Genomic DNA, 19,963 nt, shown 5'->3' with positions numbered 1-19,963 from the left:
CTTTCTACCAGAGGCCCTAGATGTTGTGAAGCTGAGTGAAGCTATCCAGCTGACCCATCTGAATTTCTGACCCACGGACTCCGTGAGCATAGTACCCTGGCTGTGGTTTTATACCACACAGGGTTGGGGTAGCTTGGTACGCAGCAGTAGGGAAACAGAATACATGTCCAGGGACACATGACAGGCAATTTTGCCAAGGGCAGTGGGGCGGCAGCTACAGCTCCCTGGACACCTAAGGTCAGACTGGAACTCAGAGGTTCTGCTCAGAGGACTCTAATTCTGCTTTGTGATGGGGCAGACAACCTGAGAGATACCATCTCCAACTCAAAAGCCCACCCCTCCCATTTCGGGCAGGGCCAAGGCAGCAGGGGACATTGAGTAAACAGGTCACTCTCTCAGAGCTCTTTCTTACCTCTCTCCAGGTGTGAAAGTCACACACTGGCTGTGACTGTCTGCCCGAGTCCTGATTTAATTGTTTGTTTGGAAATCAGTTGTTTTTGAAAGATCCTCCAGCTGCTGCACACTGTTGTTATTTTGCCAAGAGAGGTAAACAGTCTCCGTTGGATTCAGTGTTAGCAAAATACAGCAGCTCCTCCCAGGAGGGCCCTGGATATACCAGGGGGTCTGATTTCAACTCAACTTTCGAATCTCTACTGGGTCAAGTTTGGTGAGGTGCAGCTGCCACGTTCGTTGTCACGTTCGTCACCATGCAATCAGGTGTCTAAACCCTCAAACCTCTGCGCTCCCTAAAACACATGCTGGTGAGAGACTCTTCTTGATCACCTCAAACACTAGTGATTGTTCCTTTCAACTGAAATATGGAAACAAAACCCAATGCTAAGCAAATGTTCGCTTTTGTGGTCTTTAAAAATGTTATGAATTCGGGGCTTCCCTGGTGGCGCAGTGGTTGAGTCCGCCTGCCGATACAGGGGACGTGGGTTTGTGCCCCGGTCCGGGAAGATCCCACATGCCGCGGAGCGGCTGGGCTCGTGAGCCATGGCCGCTGAGCCCGCGTGTCCGGAGCCCGTGCTCCGCAACGGGAGAGGCCACGGCAGTGAGAGGCCCGCGTACTGCAAACAAACAAACAAAAAAATGTTATGAATTAAATTGAAAATCGAAATTACTTAGAACAATAATAAATGTTTACTGGGTGTTGTTATTTTGCACATCAGGTGGTAAAGCTGTAACTGTGAATAAATTGCTTATAGTAAGACTTCTCTCCATTTAATGCTGTAGTGCCAGATGGGTTAATAAATATGCAACACTTTGTACCGACATTTGCAATTTTAGAGAGGTAAAGGCTTTCCCCCCTCTCTTTCACACACACAAAATGCACAATCATCCAATATTATACTTTTTAATGGAAAAACTTAACTCATGGAATGGAAACAGCTTTCTGCTTTCAACAGTTTTACTTAACTGTTATCATGTGAAAGAACACATAAGCTGGTACTTAGGTTCTCTCTTCACAAGAACCTTTTCCTTCTTTTTTGTAAACTTTTCTGACTTTAAATTGGGGGAGCATTCTTGCACCTAAATTGGTGATTAAAGTGGGTGTTGATAAGTAGCAATTTATTCTATGGTCCTGTTTGCTTGATAGGATGTGAGCCATGGTAAGGATTGGACTGTGGTGACAGGCAGGTCTCTGGCCCGCATTAGCTGGGTGACCTTGGGCCGATCCCATTCTGTCTCTGGTCCTCAGTTTTTGCATTTTCCAAGTGGGGTGTAAGTGGTATTGTCTCCTTAGGGTTAGCGTGAGGGTTAAATAATGCAAGTAATGCCTGGTCTGTGGTATTCTCAATGACTGTTCGTTTTCATTATGGTTAAGGTGGCGGAGTGGGGTAGACTTTAATGAGAACCCTGTTTTATGAGAAGGGACGGCTACAGCCAAAAGAAATGCTGGTGACATCTAACGGGAGAGACAGGCTCTGAAGCACCATTTTTGTTGTTGTTCTGGGGTATCTAATGTGGATATAGGGCAGACAGTCACTGGGCTTGGGGAAGTAGCACAGCTACAAACTCTTTGGTGCAGGAGGCTGTGGTTTAATCCCTTTGAGAGGAGGTGCTCCCTGATGTGGAGAGGCCTGGGGGGTTGTCAGGGTGGGCTATGGGGGCCAGGAAGCTCTTCCTCTTCCCCAAGGGGGTCTGCTCAGGTCTGGGAGCTCCCCCAAACCTCATTTGTTGGCCTGCAGGTGGTGAGAATAGTAACTAAAAGCCTGGGAGCAGCAATGGATGGGATCTGGGGATCAACTCCAGCAAGCAGCCAACTGAGCTGGTTTGTGGAGCCTGCAAGCGGCATTCAGGGAGTCCCAGGAAGAGCTAGACCACATTTTGATGGGGTGAGAGGACCAGGGGTTCTGCTATTGTTATCCTGGAGGGGACTACAGAACTATTAAGCATGTATATTATTATCAATGACAATTATGCCAGTTGTAGTTTGGAAGGTTCTAGCACTCTTAGAAGTCCAAATAATTGCTTTAAATTCACCACTTTCAGACTAAAACATAGTTATCTATCTATCTATATTTTTGTTGTTGTTGTTATCTATATTTTTATCATAGACACAAAGAGAGACTTTTCTTTCTGCAATGTCCACAACTTCTTTTATTCATCAGGAGCGCAGATCAATGAAAGTTCCTTAGCTGATTTTGAGAGTTAGGGAGGGAGTCACTGATTAGGGGTTTGGGTTGGGATCTGAGGATTTCAATACCATTTTAGCCTCAGGATTCACTGAGGAAGGCACATGACACCTTCAGAAGAATAACTGTATAAAGTAAATAACTGGAATTTCTCCAGAGATGAGATTCTTGGTTCCAACAGTGTCTCAGTGAGAACCAGGTTATACTGCAGAAACAATCCTCAACTCTAAGCTCAAAACAATAAAGGCTTATTTCTTGCCCTCACTTCATGTTCATAGTCTCTCAAGGACCCAGGTTGACAGAGCGATGCAGATCTCCATGCTAGGGAAGCAAGAAAAATGCCTAGTGGGAAAGTGACCCATCATGTCCACTCGCAACTCATCAATCAGAAGAGATGATTCGGTGCCCCCTAACCCCAGGGGGGACAGAAAGTGCAGCCCTTCCATTCTGGGCGGTAAAGAGCTGGAAATATTGGTGAGCTGCATTAGTGACAACCACAGTCCACCCTTCCGCTCAACAAATGTTTGGTCCATACTCCAACCTGCAGGCAAAATACACTCTCCCTCTCCCCACGGAAGACATTCCCCAAGTCTCATCCTATCACGGTGTCCAGCTTAAACAGCAGGACCTTGGGATAACGGGCATGGTCTCTACCTCAGGTCTGAACTGGCTTCTGTTAATCCAGAGATCTATGAATTTAAAAGTTTTATACGACACCCAGCAGTGGTGGAAGAGGGACAGAATAAGCCACGATGGTGGAGCAGCGGCTAGGCCATGGCAATTCTGAGTTTTGCTGGCCGATATTAGAGGGCCAGCGCCTGTCCCGGGAGTGGGCGATATTCCTTCATTAGGTCTGGATTCTGCTGCTCCCCAGTCCATCTGGCTTCATCCTCTGGGAGGTTTTCCTTTACCTTTAATTTCCTTGGCCACCTCTGAAGTACGCATTGGAGGCCATGTCTCCTCGGGGGCCAAACAGCTTTCTCAACCTGCTTCCTGCCTGAGGAAGACTGGAGCTCAGAGAGTGGTTTTAAATCTTCAACAGTCATAAACGTTTTTATTCCACACTCATGCTTTCTCTGGCTATACAACCCTCTTAAAAACTTAATTGGCTTCTTACCTATTTGATTCTGATCAGCTTCATGTGCCCATAGGAACATTCACAGTTCTTTTGAAGACACGCTGCTCTTGACTGGGACCTATTTGGCTTGTGTTTCCCACGGCCATTTTATTCTCCTCATTCCAGGAGCCAGGATGCTGGAGAAACCAGCACCTTGAATGTTGCAGTTGCCAGGAAGAGGGAAGAAGCAAGTGGCCAAGTATGCCAGCTCTAATCTTCCACCTAGAAGTGACACACGTCACTTCTGCTCACATTTTATGGGCTAAAGCAAATCTTGCAGCCATACTTCACTTCCAGTGGGCAGCCGAGGGCAGGCAGCAGAATGCAGCGTACAGAGAGAGCCGGAATATTTGTGAATAGCACTAGTGACCGCATCAAGTTATTGCAACTTGATGAGCACGTAGCTGCATAATCAGAAAGCAAGAAGTGAGGTTAAATGGTCAAAGCCACTGATTATTCTGGTAAGTAGGCTAAGTTCAAAGTAGCATGTTTATGAAACATATAAAGAATACCAGGTATCTGTCTTGAAGGTTTTGCATGGGTTAGGTCAAGGTTAGGTCAAGGTTATGCTGCCCTCATAATAAAGTTAGAAAGTGTTCCTTTTTATTTCTTGGAAGAGTATACACAAGATTAATATTCTTTCTTCCTTTTAAATATTTGGAACAAGCCACCAGTGAAGCCAAATGGGCTTAGAAGAGGGCCCTCACCAGACACTGAATCTACCAATATCTTGATCTTGGAATTCCAGCTTCTAGATCTGTGAGAAATAAATGTTTGTTTAAGCCACCTGGTCTATGGTATTCAGTTATAGCAGCCCAAATTAACTAAGTTTTTTTTTTTTCCTGGGGGCTTTTCAGTTGTTCCCAGTGAGAGTCTTGATCTATAACAAATTAGTTCCAACTATTATTGGAAGCTGAAATTCGTTAGAAGGTTTTGAGCAGATGAGTGACCTGATATGTTACGTTTTTAAGGGTTCACTCTGGCTGCTGTGTTGGAAATAGATTGGTGGTGGTTGCCGGGGCGATGGGGGAAGCGGGCAGAGCAGTGAGTAGGCTACTGCAATGAGACCATGAGACAGGACACTGGTACTGGTCCAGGGTGACAGTGATGAGCTTGGTGAGAAGCAGTCAGATTCTGAATATATTGAGGGTAAAGTCAGTAGGATTTCCTGACAGTCTCAAAGTGGAGTGTGAGAGAAAGGGGAAGAATCAAGGTTCCTTCCAAGTCTTCGGGTCTCAGTAACCAGAAGGGCGGATTTGCCATCGCTTGAGATAGGGGAGGCTATGGCTGGAGAAAAATTATGAACGGAGCTGGTCTGATGAATTGGAATGTTTACATTTGAACAATCAACTCTTTTAAACTTCGCAAATGACAAATGCATTGTAATTGAGCTATTCATAAAAGAGTTTATTTTTTAAAAACTAATTCATCATATACCGCAAGTGAGGTGGCTCAGTAATCTGAGTTCAGTTTTTAAAAAAATTTATTTATTTAAATTTATTTATTTTTGGCTGCGTTGGGTCTTTGCTGCTGTGCGCGGGCTTTCTCTAGTTGCAGCGAGCGGGGGCTACTCTTCATGGCGGTGCACAGGCTTCTCATTGCAGTGGCTTCTCTTGTTGCAGAGCATGGGCTCTAGGCACGCAGGCTCAGTAGTTGTGGCACACGGGCTTAGTAGTTGTGGCTCAAGGACTCCCGAGCGCAGGCTCAGTAGTTGTGGCGCATGGGCTTAGTTGCTCCACGACATGTGGGATCTTCCTGGACCAGGGCTTGAACCCGTGTCCCCTGCATTGGCAGGCAAATTCGTAACCACTGCGCCACCAGGGAAGCCCAGGAGTTCATTTTGAAGATGAAGGAGGACCATTTTCTCTGCTGGAGGCTGTGGAGTGTCCCTGAGAGGGTGTGTCTGATCCTACTTGGAGATAACGTGAGTGGCTTTGTGATCATGAGGCTCGGCTCGAATGGCTCTTCTGCTTCTTCCATGACAGGCTCTGAGTATAGAATTTATTTGATTACTGATGTGTCAAAAAAGCCTTGTCATATCCTGTTTTGCAGATGGGAGAGCTAGAGGCTTTTTAGGAGGAAAAACCCCCCAAACATTGACTTTAGAAAAGAGAAGTTTCTGAAAGTTTCCTTTCTTGGATGTGACTATATCCCTGGTCAGTTATCGTCTTCATGGTCAAAGCAGTAGGAGAAGGTAATGCGTGTGAAGGGCCGGGGTTGACTCCCAAGACCCCAGAAACCAGCTTGGTTCTTTTTTATTAGCTATGAAACTGAAAGCTAAATCTTACAGCACCTCATTTCTTGATATTTTCACTCCTCTGAACATGTGAGTCTAACTCAAGATAAACTTACGCACTATCTGTTGTGTTACGAATTGAAAGGCGCATTTCAGAACAAGTGTAGGACTGATTATAAGTCATCTTTTAGTGCCAACAAAAAGGTGGTAGCTGAGGGATGCCAGGTTACTATAGAAACACCAGGGGAAAGGGAAGAGTAAGAAGGATGCCTTGTGGAGAAGAAATAGATTTTTGAAATGATACCTGCACCCCATGTCTAACGTTTCCCCTTTACAAAGTATGTAGATAATAGGAAGGAATGCTCCTAATATGAAAAAATATCAATAACCTTAAAATGTATTTAGAAATATGTAGTAAATTTCTCATGAACTTAAAATTTTTTTTTAATTAGACTTTTTTTTTTAAAGTATAAAGTGCAACAGATAAACAGAAAAAATATTTTTCAACCTGCAACCATGGATAACATCTAAGCAGGAAGCAAGGTGGCATGATGAACACTTTCCTCCATTAATAAGCAACATGGATTCTGGCCAGCACAAGAACCATTGCTGCTCACAGGTAAGGCATGAGATTTGATGTCAGCCAGTCCTAATAGGTCCCTGTATTATCACTCAGGAGAGTTCCTGAACCTGTCTGTGCCTCAGTTTCCTAATTTATTAAGTGGGCTAATGCCTATTTCAAAGAGCTGTTATCAGGGTTAAATGAGAAAATGTATACATGCAGTTCACTGTGATGTTTGGGAACACAGTGAGAGCTCAATAAATGGTTGTAGTGATGACAATAAAGATGATAAGGACAATTGCCAAGAGAGTCATTTTCATCCAGGGTAATGGTAGAATAGAACTCCTGGGGCAGAGTAAACTACTGAGCAGTCATAGTCCGAAGTCTGCCCCAATGAATCACTAGGTTAAATGAAAAAAAACAGACAGCTTTTCCTTCGATGTATAATCTGATGGTATTTGTCAAATTCAGATCAGTAGAAATGGTAAGAATGCATTTTAAAAAACCACTGAGTTTTGCATTTAAACCTGAAACAGTAATTGTTATGATAAAGCTGTAGATGGGATGTGAACATGTGGCAGAGCAACACCAGAACCTCGGGTGATCTAGGATTAATCAAGAGATGCTTTAAATGCCCTTTATCACTTCAGGTGGATGAAATTATAATGTCAGAAAGCATTACGAGAAGTTTATTGCACATAGTTTTAGAGGCTGACGTGCACAATTTTTTTTTTACAGCTTGGTATTGGAAATGGAAATAAAACCTGATGGTGCTAGAATTAGTTGGAGAGTAAAGAGAGTCAGGAGGAAAACCGCTTCTCACCCTTAGGGGTTTATAACACCCAACGTGGCATGAAAGCCGTAGTGAAAACAGCTACTGAGGGGATTGTGAATTTCCCTCCTTTTCTCAGTTGTCAAAGGCAGCAAACGCCACCAAAAGGGGTGGAAAAGCATGGGTTTTGAAGACATTGGTATTTCTTTGGTGAACTGTTCTGTAGTATCTATAACTTTGGACGAAGTTCTGCTTAGAAATTTGGGGAGAAACATTTGTAGAGGATGGCTGACCTTCCAAATAGCAAATAAAGGCAAAGTTGAAAATGGTTATTTCTATAACTTCTTCACGTTATCTTATCCAATTATTAGAAAACCTTATTAATGCAGCCTATGGGGAAGAAAGCCAGACTGAAATTATACAAAATCTGGATTCCAGACTCTGTTTAAACAAATACAGTTTAATTATTCCAATACTCTTCATACGTCCTCAGATATAATGTATATTAACAGATAAAATGAGTTGAGCTAGAAAGACTGCTTTGAATAATCCTACACCACACCATGAAGAATAAAAGTAAAAACCTTTAACATACATCCAATTATTTGGATCAGACCCGAACTGTTACAAATATTAAATAAATACAGCTTTGAAGAATTTCTGGAGCGTCCATTTTCCAACTACATGGCCCCGGGTGTTAAATCTGTAATCAGCATTGGCTTTATTTTTCTCAATTCTCAGAAAATTGTTAGTTGTTTTTTCTTTTAAATGGCCTATTGCAAGGAGCTGATGCTTCTATTCTTTCAGAGTAGTGACAAAACACTTTTAAAAGCTGAGTCTTATAGCAAAATATGAAATTCTAACTTACATACTTACATATATGTACCATTCATACTTCTAGGAATAATGCCATAACGTCCAAATCTGAAAGCCTTTGGCCCACTAGGCTCAGACATAAATAATAACCACAACAGTGAACATACACTAAGTGCTGATTATGTGCTAAGCACTTTTTCATAGGTAGTTTATTTATATGCATCTTGGATGTCTCCAAATTCTCCAGATTGCTGGGGTAAAATTGTGCTTTAAAATTTTAGAAAAAAACAACCTACAATATCACCCTACAAACGGGTGTCACCCCACTTTTGCTCTGCAAAGATTCTTGGGCCAGGACCTACGGTCCTCCAAGTCCCCGTTGACTTGGTAAGAAGCCTTACTGGTTTCTCAACCTCCATTCTTACTTTCCCTTCCCAGCCTTTCCATTTCTTTTTTGCACCATGTCACCTCACTGTACAGCAACTACCTTAAGTTCTTCATAGCCCAAAGCACCTCGCATTCACAGCTGTGTAGAAAACAGACTTTACAAAAGGTTTATGTCTCTTAAGGGAGTGATTTAAGCAAGGTTTTTAATTTCTAGTGCCTCTTCTGTAGTCTCATATTGAGAAATATGCCATACATACAGGAACATTGAAAGCTACTGCTCTACACCTTTGCTCAGATTGGAAAAACATGGTATTTTTATGTGGAAGAAAAATACATCCGACTCACTAAAAGCTACTACAAATAGGGAGACTCCAAGACTTCTTAACAGTATTTAACTTAGTGATACCAAGTCATGAATGGTTTTGTGCACTGAAGGACTCTAGTTATGAAATATACACTCAGACATGCGTACATGACTAATTTCAAGGTCTTTAGACACAGGCTCCAATCACTTTCCCACAGTCACTCGACAAGCCTTCCGCCCTTTGTTGATTTGGAAGCTGGAACCTAGATATGGTCATTAACATAAAATATAATCTGACACCCAGGAAGCAGAATGAGTAGTTTAGCTTGAAATGTATACAAAGCAGAGTGAAGAAAGCAAAACAAAAAAGTCTTATCTTCCATTCTAGTGGTCATGCGCTAAAGCCCACAGATGAACTCCATCAAGTGACGGTTAGTTTGTTGATGGAAATTGTCAAAAGCCATTGACACCATATGCCCTTGGGAATCTTTACACTGCTCATTCTGGCAGCACCAGAAGTAAACAGGAGAGGTAAAAAGGGGAAATGAGAATTGGTTAGGTCTCAGCCTTGGCTGCTTTTAAATGGGTCACAGCCCAGGTTAGAGGAGGTAGGAATCCCCTGGGGTGGGACTCAGGCAGCAGCAGTTTTTAGAGTCTCCAGATAATGCAATGTACAGGCAGGGCTGAATTTTCAGATTAGACTGAAAGCAGCAACTGGCAAAACGTGGAAAGAGAGCTCAAAAATTATAGGAGAAATGAAAACAGTGATATCGCTTTTAAATTAAGGCTATAGTCATTGCCAGGGAAATGTATTTGCTAATCAGAGCAAATTATAACAGGAATCTCTGGAATCATTTTTCTGTTTATGTGGACTTTGAAACAACCATAGATTCTTATGTTTAGCTAACAAATAATGCCACCATTTTTTTCTTGTCAAATTTCTTTTGATAATGGCAGATGTTCTTGAGAAGTACCTGACCTAGAAGGATTAAAACCTTTTGAAATAAGTGAATTGAAAGGTATTACAAGAATGTTGTGGAGATCTAGATACCTAAATGAATTTTAGAAATATTTAGATATCAAAATTCAAAGACAAGACAAAAATTCGGGGTAAAAAGATATTCTGCTTACTAGAATTAGCCCACAATAGGACACTATCAATTTCTTTGACCACCTAAAGGTTTTAAAGAAAAAGGAAAGCTCTCTTCGATTGAGTTGGCTAAAAGGTTTCTATGTCTTCAGGGTTTGAAATGTCTGAATCACTTTTGCATGCAGTTGGAAGAACAAAGGGTGAAATTTTGATTGATTTTCTTTAAGATAATCTTGAGTTTAGGAAGCTGTAAAGCAAAACTGGGTATGGTTTTAATCCCATCTCATGATTTATTTATAGATTATTGAATCTCCATTACTAATAGAAATTATATTTCAGAGTGACATATTATCAAAAATAAATAAACAGTAATTTCCTCTCCTGGAATTCTTAAGTAAAATATTCCGTATTGTGCTTATCTCAATTATTAAGGTCCCGAGGGTCCTCCCCCCACCCTGCCCAATGCCTCTGGAAGTATTCTTTACAACAAATTAGAGATAATTTCCCCTGATCCACAGGTTAAAATAGCAGCAATACTTATTACTATTAGGAGCAAGTTTATATGCTTAAATCTTGCCAGGTTCAGCATAAACATTGACAATGATAAGTTAGGCTGATGAAAACCAATCAATACCATTTCTCACACTTCACTTCTGTAATGCTTCACAGGATTACAGGTGATTAACTACAGAAGAATATGTCAGCAGTAAAAATTAGTGTTATCTGTGGCCCATGTTTATTGGTTATTTAATTCTTATAGGTCAAATTATTTTGACTTAACGTGATTCTAAATTATATTAAAACCACCCAAACCAGAACCAAAATATTCATTAGGATGTAAAGCTCCAATATTCATGATGAACTTTCACTTAGATTTATCCTTTGTTGTAAGTTAACTGTATAACCTATAGTTATAAATTTGAATAATTTAAAATATGAGAAAGAAAATTTCTTTTTTTTAATGTAATGTCTGAAACATTTATATTAACATATTTCCATACAAATAACCCAAAGAAGGTTTAACATTAGTTGCTTTTTTGTTGTTGTTGTTTGTTTTCTTATACGGCAGGTTCTTATTAGTCATCAATTTTATACACATCGGTGTATACATGTCAATCCCAATCGCCCAATTCAGCACACCACTGCCACCACACCCCCGTGGCTTTTCCCCCTTGGTGTCCATACGTTTGTTCTCTATATCTGTGTCTCAACTTCAGCCCTGCAAACCGGTTCATCTGTACCATTTTTCTAGGTTCCACATGCATGTGTTAATATACGATATTTGTTTTTCTCTTTCTGACTTACTTCACTCTGTATGACAGTCTCTAGATCCATCCACGTCTCAACAAATGACTCAATTTCGTTCCTTTTTATGGCTGAGTAATATCCCATTGTATATATGTACCACATCTTCTTTATCCATTCATCTGTCGATGGGCATTTAGGTTGCTTCCGTGACCTGGCTATTGTAAACAGTGCTGCAATGAACATTGGGGTGCATGTGTCTTTTTGAATTATGGTTTCCTCTGGGTATATGCCCAGTAGTGGGATTGCTGGATCATATGGTAATTCTATTTTTAGTCTTTTAAGGAACCTCCATACTGTTCTCCATAGTGGCCGTATCAATTTACATTCCCACCAACAGTGCAAGAGGGTTCCCTTTTCTCCACACCCTCCCCAGCATTTGTTGTTTGTAGATTTTCTGATGATGCCCATTCTAACTGGTGTGAGGTGATACCTCATTGTAGTTTTGATTTGCATTTCTCTAATAATTAGTGATGTTGAGCAGCTTTTCATGTGCTTCTTGGCCATCTGTATGTCCTCTTTGGAGAAATGTCTATTTAGGTCTTCTGCCCATTTTTGGATTGGGTTGTTTGTTTCTTTAATATTGAGCTGCATGAGCTGTTTATATATTTTGGAGATTAATCCTTTGTCCATTGATTTGTTTGTGAATATTTTCTCCCATTCTGAGGGTTGTCTTTTGGTCTTGTTTATGGTTTCCTTTGCTGTGAAAAAGCTTTGAAGGTTCATTAGGTCCCATTTGTTTATTTTTGTTTTTACTTCCATTACTCTAGGAGGTGGATCAAAAAACATCTTGCTGTGATTTATGTCAAGGAGTGTTCTTCCTATGATTTCCTCTAAGAGTTTGATAGTGTCCGGTCTTACATTTCGGTCTCGAATCCATTTTGAGTTTATTTTTGTGTATGGTGTTAAGGAGTGCTCTAATTTCATTCTTTTACATGTAGCTGTCCAGTTTTCCCAGCACCACTTATTGAAGAGCCTGTCTTTTCTCCATTGTATATCTTTGCCTCCTTTGTCATAGATTAGTTGACCATAGGTGCGTGGGTTTATCTCTAGGCTTTCTATCTTGTTCCATTGATCTATGTTTCTGTTTTTGTGCCAGTACCCTATTGTCTTGATTACTGTAGCTTTGTAGTATAGTCTGAAGTCAGGGAGTCTGATTCCTCCAGTTCTGTTTTTTTTCCTCAAGATTGCTTTGGCTATTTGGGGTCTTTTGTGTTTCCATACAAATTTTAAGATGATTTGTTCTAGTTCCATAAAAAATGCCATTGGTAATTTGATAGGGATTGCATTGAATCTGTAGATTGCTTTGGGTAGTATAGTCACTTTCACAATATTGATTCTTCCAATCCAAGAACATGGTATATCTCTCCATCTGTTGGTATCATCTTTAATTTCTTTCATCAGTGTCTTACAGTTTTCTGCATACAGGTCTTTTGTTTCCCTAGGTAGCTTTATTCCTAGGTATTTTATTCTTTTTGTTGCAATGGTAAATGGGAGTGGAGAAAGAAAATTTCTTCATCTTAGGTGACCCAAGTCTCTGACTGAAGGAAAGTTCAGGCTTCAGCATACCTTATTTTAGATGAAAAGTGAGTCTGAGGAGTGATCTTCCAGTATGGTTAGGGGTCTGTGAAATATCTGGGCAAAAGAAAAACAAAAAGCAAAAGCCCCACCCTCACTGCCAAATCACACACACACACACACACACACACACTCTCACACAACCAATCCAGGGAGACACATTTCTGGGAGCTCTGGTCGAGTCAGGGCTCATCGGCACTGGAGAAGTGATCTACTGCAGCATTTCGCAAAGGAGGTTCTGTGGGTGGATCAGCCCCATGAGATGCTCTACTGAACAAGGGTTCTGAGGACAGAGAAAGTTGAGCATATTTACTCTTCCTTGGACATTCCCTATGCTTGCTAGGCTACTAAAGCCATTGAGAATTTCTCTAGTAAAGACAAATGACCATTTCTGCTTCTCCAGTATTTTCCAACATTGACCATGTGCTTCTTCCCCACGCCCATTAAATTTATTAACATCAAGTGGAATTTGCTTCTTGAAACACTTTGGGAAATGCTGATCCTTGAAGTATAAAAAGGCCTAATATGGAAGGAAGAATCTACACAAACAAAAGAGAAGAAAACACTAAATGAAGACAGAGAACCCAAACTCCTGGCAGGCTCTAGTGTCCTCTAGCGGCCACTGTACAGTGACTGTGATGTCCACCTAACACTGTCACTTGAATCCTCATCTTAATTCCCTCAGGGTGGGAAAAGAACTGGGTTGGAAGTGAGGAGTCATGGATTCCATTCTCCCTTCTGCAAACTGCCTTTGGATAATTAACTTCCCAATCTGAATCTCATTTTTCTCAATTATAAAATCAGAGTTTAAAGAAATGATCTTGATTGTACTTCCTAGGCCCAATTAGATGATTCTATCACAACCATTATAATGGAAGAAAAAGAGAAAATAGGATTTGCTTGAGAAGAATGCTCTTTATGATTAACTTTTCTGGAATGCAAAATGAATGATGTATGAAATAGAAATCCTACAGTACAACCATATGCAGATAGGAGATTCTTAATCATTATTCTGGCCATTTTGACTGATGATTGAGAGTCTCAGGAGGACACCTGGACTAAACCTAGCTTTAGTTAGACAGTTTTTAAAAAAGAACAATCCAGAAACTTTCAGCAGCCAGATTTTTAAATAAAGCCAAAGGGCAACTTTAAAATTAGTTCTTTTAATTAATCGTCCTTCAGGTTGTACAGTCTGTGACTACATATTCTTGGTTATTAAACAGTTTGTACTTCAAAAAAAAAATCAAGATGTGGCTGGAATGACGGATTCAAATGAAGCTAACCTAAAAATATGGAGAAATACAATACAGCAAATTATTATGCAAGTGTCTATGTATTTTTCATCTGTCAGTATTTTTCCTTTAACAGAAAATAAAATTAAATTAATTAGAGAGAGAAATTATAATTGCCAGGGAAGCTAAATTATTGATTTGATGCCACAAATCAGCTGACAGTTTTTTTCCTATAATTCCTAGGCTCTGTAATTAAATAATAAGTTAGAGATTTAAGACTTAATGTCACTTACAAGTTGCATCCTGAATTGTATGAAACAAGAAACTGAATCAATCCCCAAATTGATACCAAATTATCTTAAGATGTATTTCCATATTGAATTGAATTATTTTTTTCAGGATCCATTTGCAATAGTCAATTTCAGATATAATGTTTAGTACACATTTGATGAGAATAGTAGAAATCCAGGTCTTGAAAGTGGAAACTAATAATAATATAAACTTTTCCTCACTGCTACATGTGCCATGAGGCAAATGTGCCCTCTCATCACACTGGATCTAATCTATAACTGTGGTTCTCATGCATGACTACACATTTGAATTGCCAGGGGAGGTTTTAAAATTTTCTAATGCCCAGGGTGCACCCAAGACCAATCAAATCAAATGTTCTGGGGGTGAAACCTGGGTATAGAAGTATTTTTATAAACTTCCCAGGAGATTCTCATACGCAGCAAAATTTGATAAGTGAAGCCATATAGCCCAGTCAATGAGTTTCCAAGTAATCTGGCTCTACCATTTTGGTTTAAAATTGGCAGTGTGAAGCACATCTATTTCTGTTTTTCAATTCTTCTACAGAAATCTCAACAGAAATTGAAGCTACTCCTTTTAAACAAAGTGTAAAATATGACCTTGTGGTAGATAATATAAATATAATATAAAAAGTACTTCCTTGAGCTCAGTATTTATATACTTGGCACACAATTCAAGGCTGGTCTACTCGAATTCAGGAAGCACATGATTTTCTTCCTTGTGATGCAGTGAGTAGAGTTACAGTGACATATTCTTAAAGACCAAAGGAAGCCTCCTCCACTTCTCCAGGTCCAAGTCACAGAAGTGGTGAGGTATGTGGGGTGTTCAAATGGGTGACTTCTTATTAAATTTGGATCCATGGAGCTAGATTTGGATCATATTATTAGAATTCAGAGATAATTGGTAAAAAATTTTAAAAAAAAGCACAGAGCTAAGCAGCTTATTAACAATGTTGTGGTCTTTGGCAAACTCTGGATGAACTATAATGAAATGGAAATAGCAAGGTCGGTACCAATAAAATATGGTACTTCACAGTTAATCCTTTTTCTAATAATCTAAGGAAAGGTAAATACCATCTAGGAATATTCTGGTAAAGAAATTGGGGTAAATAAAAAGAATCAGTTTAAAAGGTATTCTTCTGACCATCATACTTTATTTTTAATACAAATAGGTAATAAAATAAAAGGTACCCAGATATCTTCTAAACAAGAATACATTTTCTGTATATCAAGCCATCATTTACAGATTAAAACTACAAAAAATTTGCATTAATAACTCTTAATTCGTTTACATAAAATTATATGAAATAAACAAAATTGTATGTAGGATGAGAACCAACAAATAAGAACCAATTCAAAGTTCTAAAATCTTATCTCTGTATTAATTCCTTCACAGTTCCAAAAAATCACACCCATCTACAAAAAGAACATAGGTAGTCTTAACACTGAACACTATGTACAAACTAACTTCATTTCTGTTAGTTACTGTTGATTCCATGGGCCTGGCCAACACATGCATTGTGATGCCAGTCAGAACTGCTATCCTGCTCCGCCGGGGGTGGCCATTCTTTGCCCTGGAAGGAGGCATTACACCAACTCGTAGTATTTCCCAGTCTGGGGATCAAAGTAACAGTTCAGACATGGGTCATACAGCAGAGTCAGCACTTCCTCGTCCTCTTCCACATTCAGGTCTTCTCCACCTGTGGGAAGGGGAACCACCGTCATGTTAGCTGTTGGCCTGGCCCGTAATTCTTAAACTGCAACAGAGAAGGGCAAGGAAGCAGGAATCATCCATCTTTCCTGGGAGACTGTCCTTTGCGGGCAGGATGTCAGTGCTAGAATGGAGGAGCGCTGCAGATGTGATAACGCTCTACTTGCAGTGTAAGACGGAGAAGAAACGGTGATCACAGGGGCCAGATTCGCTATAAAGCACAAGAAAAACGAGCGTGGAGAACTGGCAGGGAGAAGAAAGGATTAAGGAAGAGGGCCAAAGGACTAAAGAGTTATGAGGATTAGGGATACTTGAACAGGATTCAAAATTTGATTATCACAGCTCTAGACTTCTTCATGGGCCAGAGCTGCACAAATGCCAAACAGTGCAAATTAATAAAGAGCTCAATCCCCATTCATACAACCTAAAAAGACTACCAAATAAACATGAATTAAAATAATGTTTAGAAATATGATACTCAAAGCATAGAACACAAATGGAAAACAATGTCAGATGATCTGTAATTTTATTAGCGGTAGCAAGATCTGTCACATTTGCTGGGAAAATGAACATGGCTTGATTTTTTTTTCTTGTGACAGCTATTTAGATGGTTTGGATGAAGAGAACACCTACCGCCTAAGTAATCAGCAAAGTTAGCAAGGTTTGGTTGGTTTTCAACAAATGGCATGGAATGAAAAAAAAAAAAAAGCTTTACTAAGATATTTCCTGACCACCTTGTGTGTGCCCAGTGTTGTGCTCAGTACTTATGTACTTGATGCCATCACTAGCACTAGCAAGCGAGTGCCTTCTGAGTACTTCTCAAAATCCATGTAATAGGCTTGGAGGCTGGGAGGGCAAGACCTCCCTCAGCTGGAGAGGACCAGAGCAGGCTCAGGGAGGAGCAGATGATTAAGACAACACTTGTCTCTCTTCCTTAGCACAGGCTACTAAGGACCAAAGAAAACCAAACCTTTGGGCTACAAGCTCACCAGGGTCAATTCTGGAGGGGATGGTGGGCATGGGCAGGGCTGACACAGAACAGAGGCTCAGTAAATACTGAGTACTTTTTGAAAGGGTGAATCAATGATTGTGAAACAAAGCTGGGATCTTAAGCGTCACTGCCCAGAGGAAGGGAAGGCGGTGGTAGTGGTGGTGGTGGTGGGACCTCACCTTACCCAGCCCAAATCAGATTAAGCTGGTGCATGGACACCGTCAGGACAGTGACAAACTGGAGTTAAGGCCAAGGGAGTGGTGACAAAATGGTGGAGTGGGGTTTTGAAACTGTACCACAGCCATTCCTCTGCCCAACCTTCTTCTAACCACCCCAAAACATTTAACGTGATCCTTCCCTACCCCAGGCACCAAGCCAGGTGTTGGGGATATGAAGATATAAGAGAGAGGCCCTGTTTTCAAGGAGTTTGCAGTGATCTGGGGGAAACAAGAAATCAGTGGACTCTCTGGTGAGTTGCACGCAGTGCCAGCAGTTCTTAAAAAGTGGGGTTTAACAGAAGAATGATTTCATCTGCCTTGCTTAGTAACACCTCAAATAGTACAACCCTCGATGGTTTAGAAAGCACTTTCTCATGCAGTAGCTCATTTGACTGTTATGATCCTGTGAAAGAGGCAGGAATTATCGTGCCTGTTTGATGGATGAGGGAAACAGGGTCTGCAAAATTAAACAGCTCATCTGAGGTCACTTGGTGAGTTAGAGGCAGAGTCAGGGATGAACCTGGGTTTCCAGATTCCCAGTTCAGTGTTCTTTTGACCATACCTGCTCGATCTTATTGTTAACACAATACTGGTGTAACACATTCAGTTGGAAGCTATTACATTATGGGGATTTAAATATGGAAAGTAAAAAACTGTAAATGTGTCCTACATTTAAAGACATCAGTTTTGGAAACAAAAGAACTTTGATTTTTCATATTTCCAAAACCACTGACAAAGATGAGACAGTCCTTGTGGGAGGGGCAGAGGAAACTAGCTCAACAGGCCCAAAGGAACTGAGCTTATTAACTCCAGAAAAGGGAAAGCTTGATGGAAGTGACAACAGCCCTTCTGGCTTCACATATATAAAGGGTGGCAAATGAATGGGAAATTAAGACGATGCTGTGGGGCTCCAAGAGAAAGCAACAGGATCAATGGGTGAAAGTTACCAGGAGCCAGATTTTGGCTCAGCACAAGGAAAAATTTTCTAGACACTGGAGCTGACCAGGAAATGGAACGTGGACTCTAGGGAGGGTGAAGCGGGGACTGGGGCAATCATTTGTATGAGATTTTGTAGATGAACCCTGTGTAGGACAGGGGGCCAGATCCAATGATCCCTATGGTGCCTTTGATGAGTTTTTGTGACTCTTGGCTGCAGCGGCTTCCTGCATCCTTGAAATATGTCAGGACTTACAGCTAACGGCCACATTGATAGTGGTAGCTGACCTGAGCACCTTGCACAGTTTCTGATCAAGAACAGGAACCCAGAGAAGGCAGGCTGCCTTTCCTTTATTTTCTATTGTTACCTTAAGAGTGGTCCCTGGGGCCTTGCCTCCACCCTCCTCCTCTAAGTAGGAGAGGGTGGGAATGCTTTTCAAGTGGCTGTTTCATACTGAAGATGATCCCCTGGGCCACTTCTGCACATCAAAGGAGAGTGTGCAAGTTCTTTACTTTCAGATATTCAATCCATCAACACTTTCATATTGGGGCTACTTCAGACAACGGAACAAAATCAGGTGATCAATAAGTAACCACTGTGTGCTTGCTACATGACTGAGCAGTCTGGTTATGGATGAGACAGCCTAGTTGTACATGTGACATACACACATGAAACAAAAACAGCTACTAAAGATTAATGAACAGTTAAACTGGGAGTGGCTAAGAGCACCCCTGGGCTCTCGAATCCAACAAGCCTGGGGATGGATGGGAGCGCCGCTGCTCACCACCTGCATGCCCTTAGGCTGGTTACAGATTATTTTACCTCACTGAACCTTGGTTTGCTCATTTTTAAAATGGGAATAACCTTATTTCATAGGGCTTTGTGGACTAAGCTGGACACTGGGTAATATGCATAGCACAGAGCACATGGTAGTTGTTCAATAAATAATCACTACAATTACTATTAAGAATAATAACAATATAATAAATCCTTAACTATAGGCTACAGCTTTTTTAGTAACTCAGAACAGCACTGATAAAGCTTAAATATAAAGAAAAGACTTCACAGAGACAGGCAGAATGACATTTAGACAATGAAGTCAGATAGATCTGGGTCCAAATCCCATTTCTGCCATTTCACAGCTGTGGGACATTGAGAAAATTCACTACTCAGCCTCAGTTTCCTCATATGTAAAGTAAGGATAGTAATAGTACCTGTTATAGTACCTATGAGAACTAAATAAGATAACACTCAGCACACACACAGTGAGTACTCAGCAAATGTTATAATCATTATGGAAAACGTAAGATATCTGAGTTAGACACGAGAGGGATATGTTCATTTATACCTCACTCCCTACCCCAAAACTATATCTGTTTGATTTTTTACTACTAAAAAAAAGGTTTGAATGAAACACAAAGTCCCCTACTAATTTTATACAGGATATAAAAAAAGTAACACTGATTTTTTCCATCAGGTGTGATATTAAAACCACATATTACTGAGGTAAATAAATATAAGTCAAATTTTCTCAAAGATCTGCCATCCAATGTCTTGTTTTTACTGCATCAACACATTGGGGGAAATTCTGACCTCTGGCACATAAGAGTTATATGCTGTATAATTGTTTAGTGCATTCTGTGCTTGTACTTTCCAAAAAGATAAAATTTTAAGCTGGCGTTATTAAATTAGAAAACTCGATACATTTTTACAACTAGTCAGGAGACTTTCAAAATGAAAATAACCGTTGTAATGGGCCA

General features: G+C 40.5%; 1 protein-coding gene across 3 annotated transcripts in view; it reads right to left on the bottom strand.

Moving 5' to 3' along the window:
• Positions 1-579: 579 nt before the first annotated feature.
• Positions 580-19,963, bottom strand: part of CFAP20DC (CFAP20 domain containing) — a 280,714-nt gene continuing 261,330 nt past the window's right edge. The window contains exon 17 of one of the 3 annotated variants that reach the window (XM_049715292.1): positions 580-811. In XM_049715292.1, coding sequence (XP_049571249.1) covers positions 792-811 — 20 coding nt within the window. In that variant the 3' untranslated portion in view covers positions 580-791. The other 2 variants (XM_033424729.2, XM_033424728.2) reach the window with 2 other exon arrangements.

This window comes from Orcinus orca, chromosome 10, assembly GCF_937001465.1.
Source record: "Orcinus orca chromosome 10, mOrcOrc1.1, whole genome shotgun sequence".
Classification (NCBI taxonomy): domain Eukaryota; kingdom Metazoa; phylum Chordata; class Mammalia; order Artiodactyla; family Delphinidae; genus Orcinus; species Orcinus orca.
The sequence above is the reverse complement of the archived record's forward strand: the minus strand, read 5'-3'. Positions and strand labels throughout refer to the sequence as shown.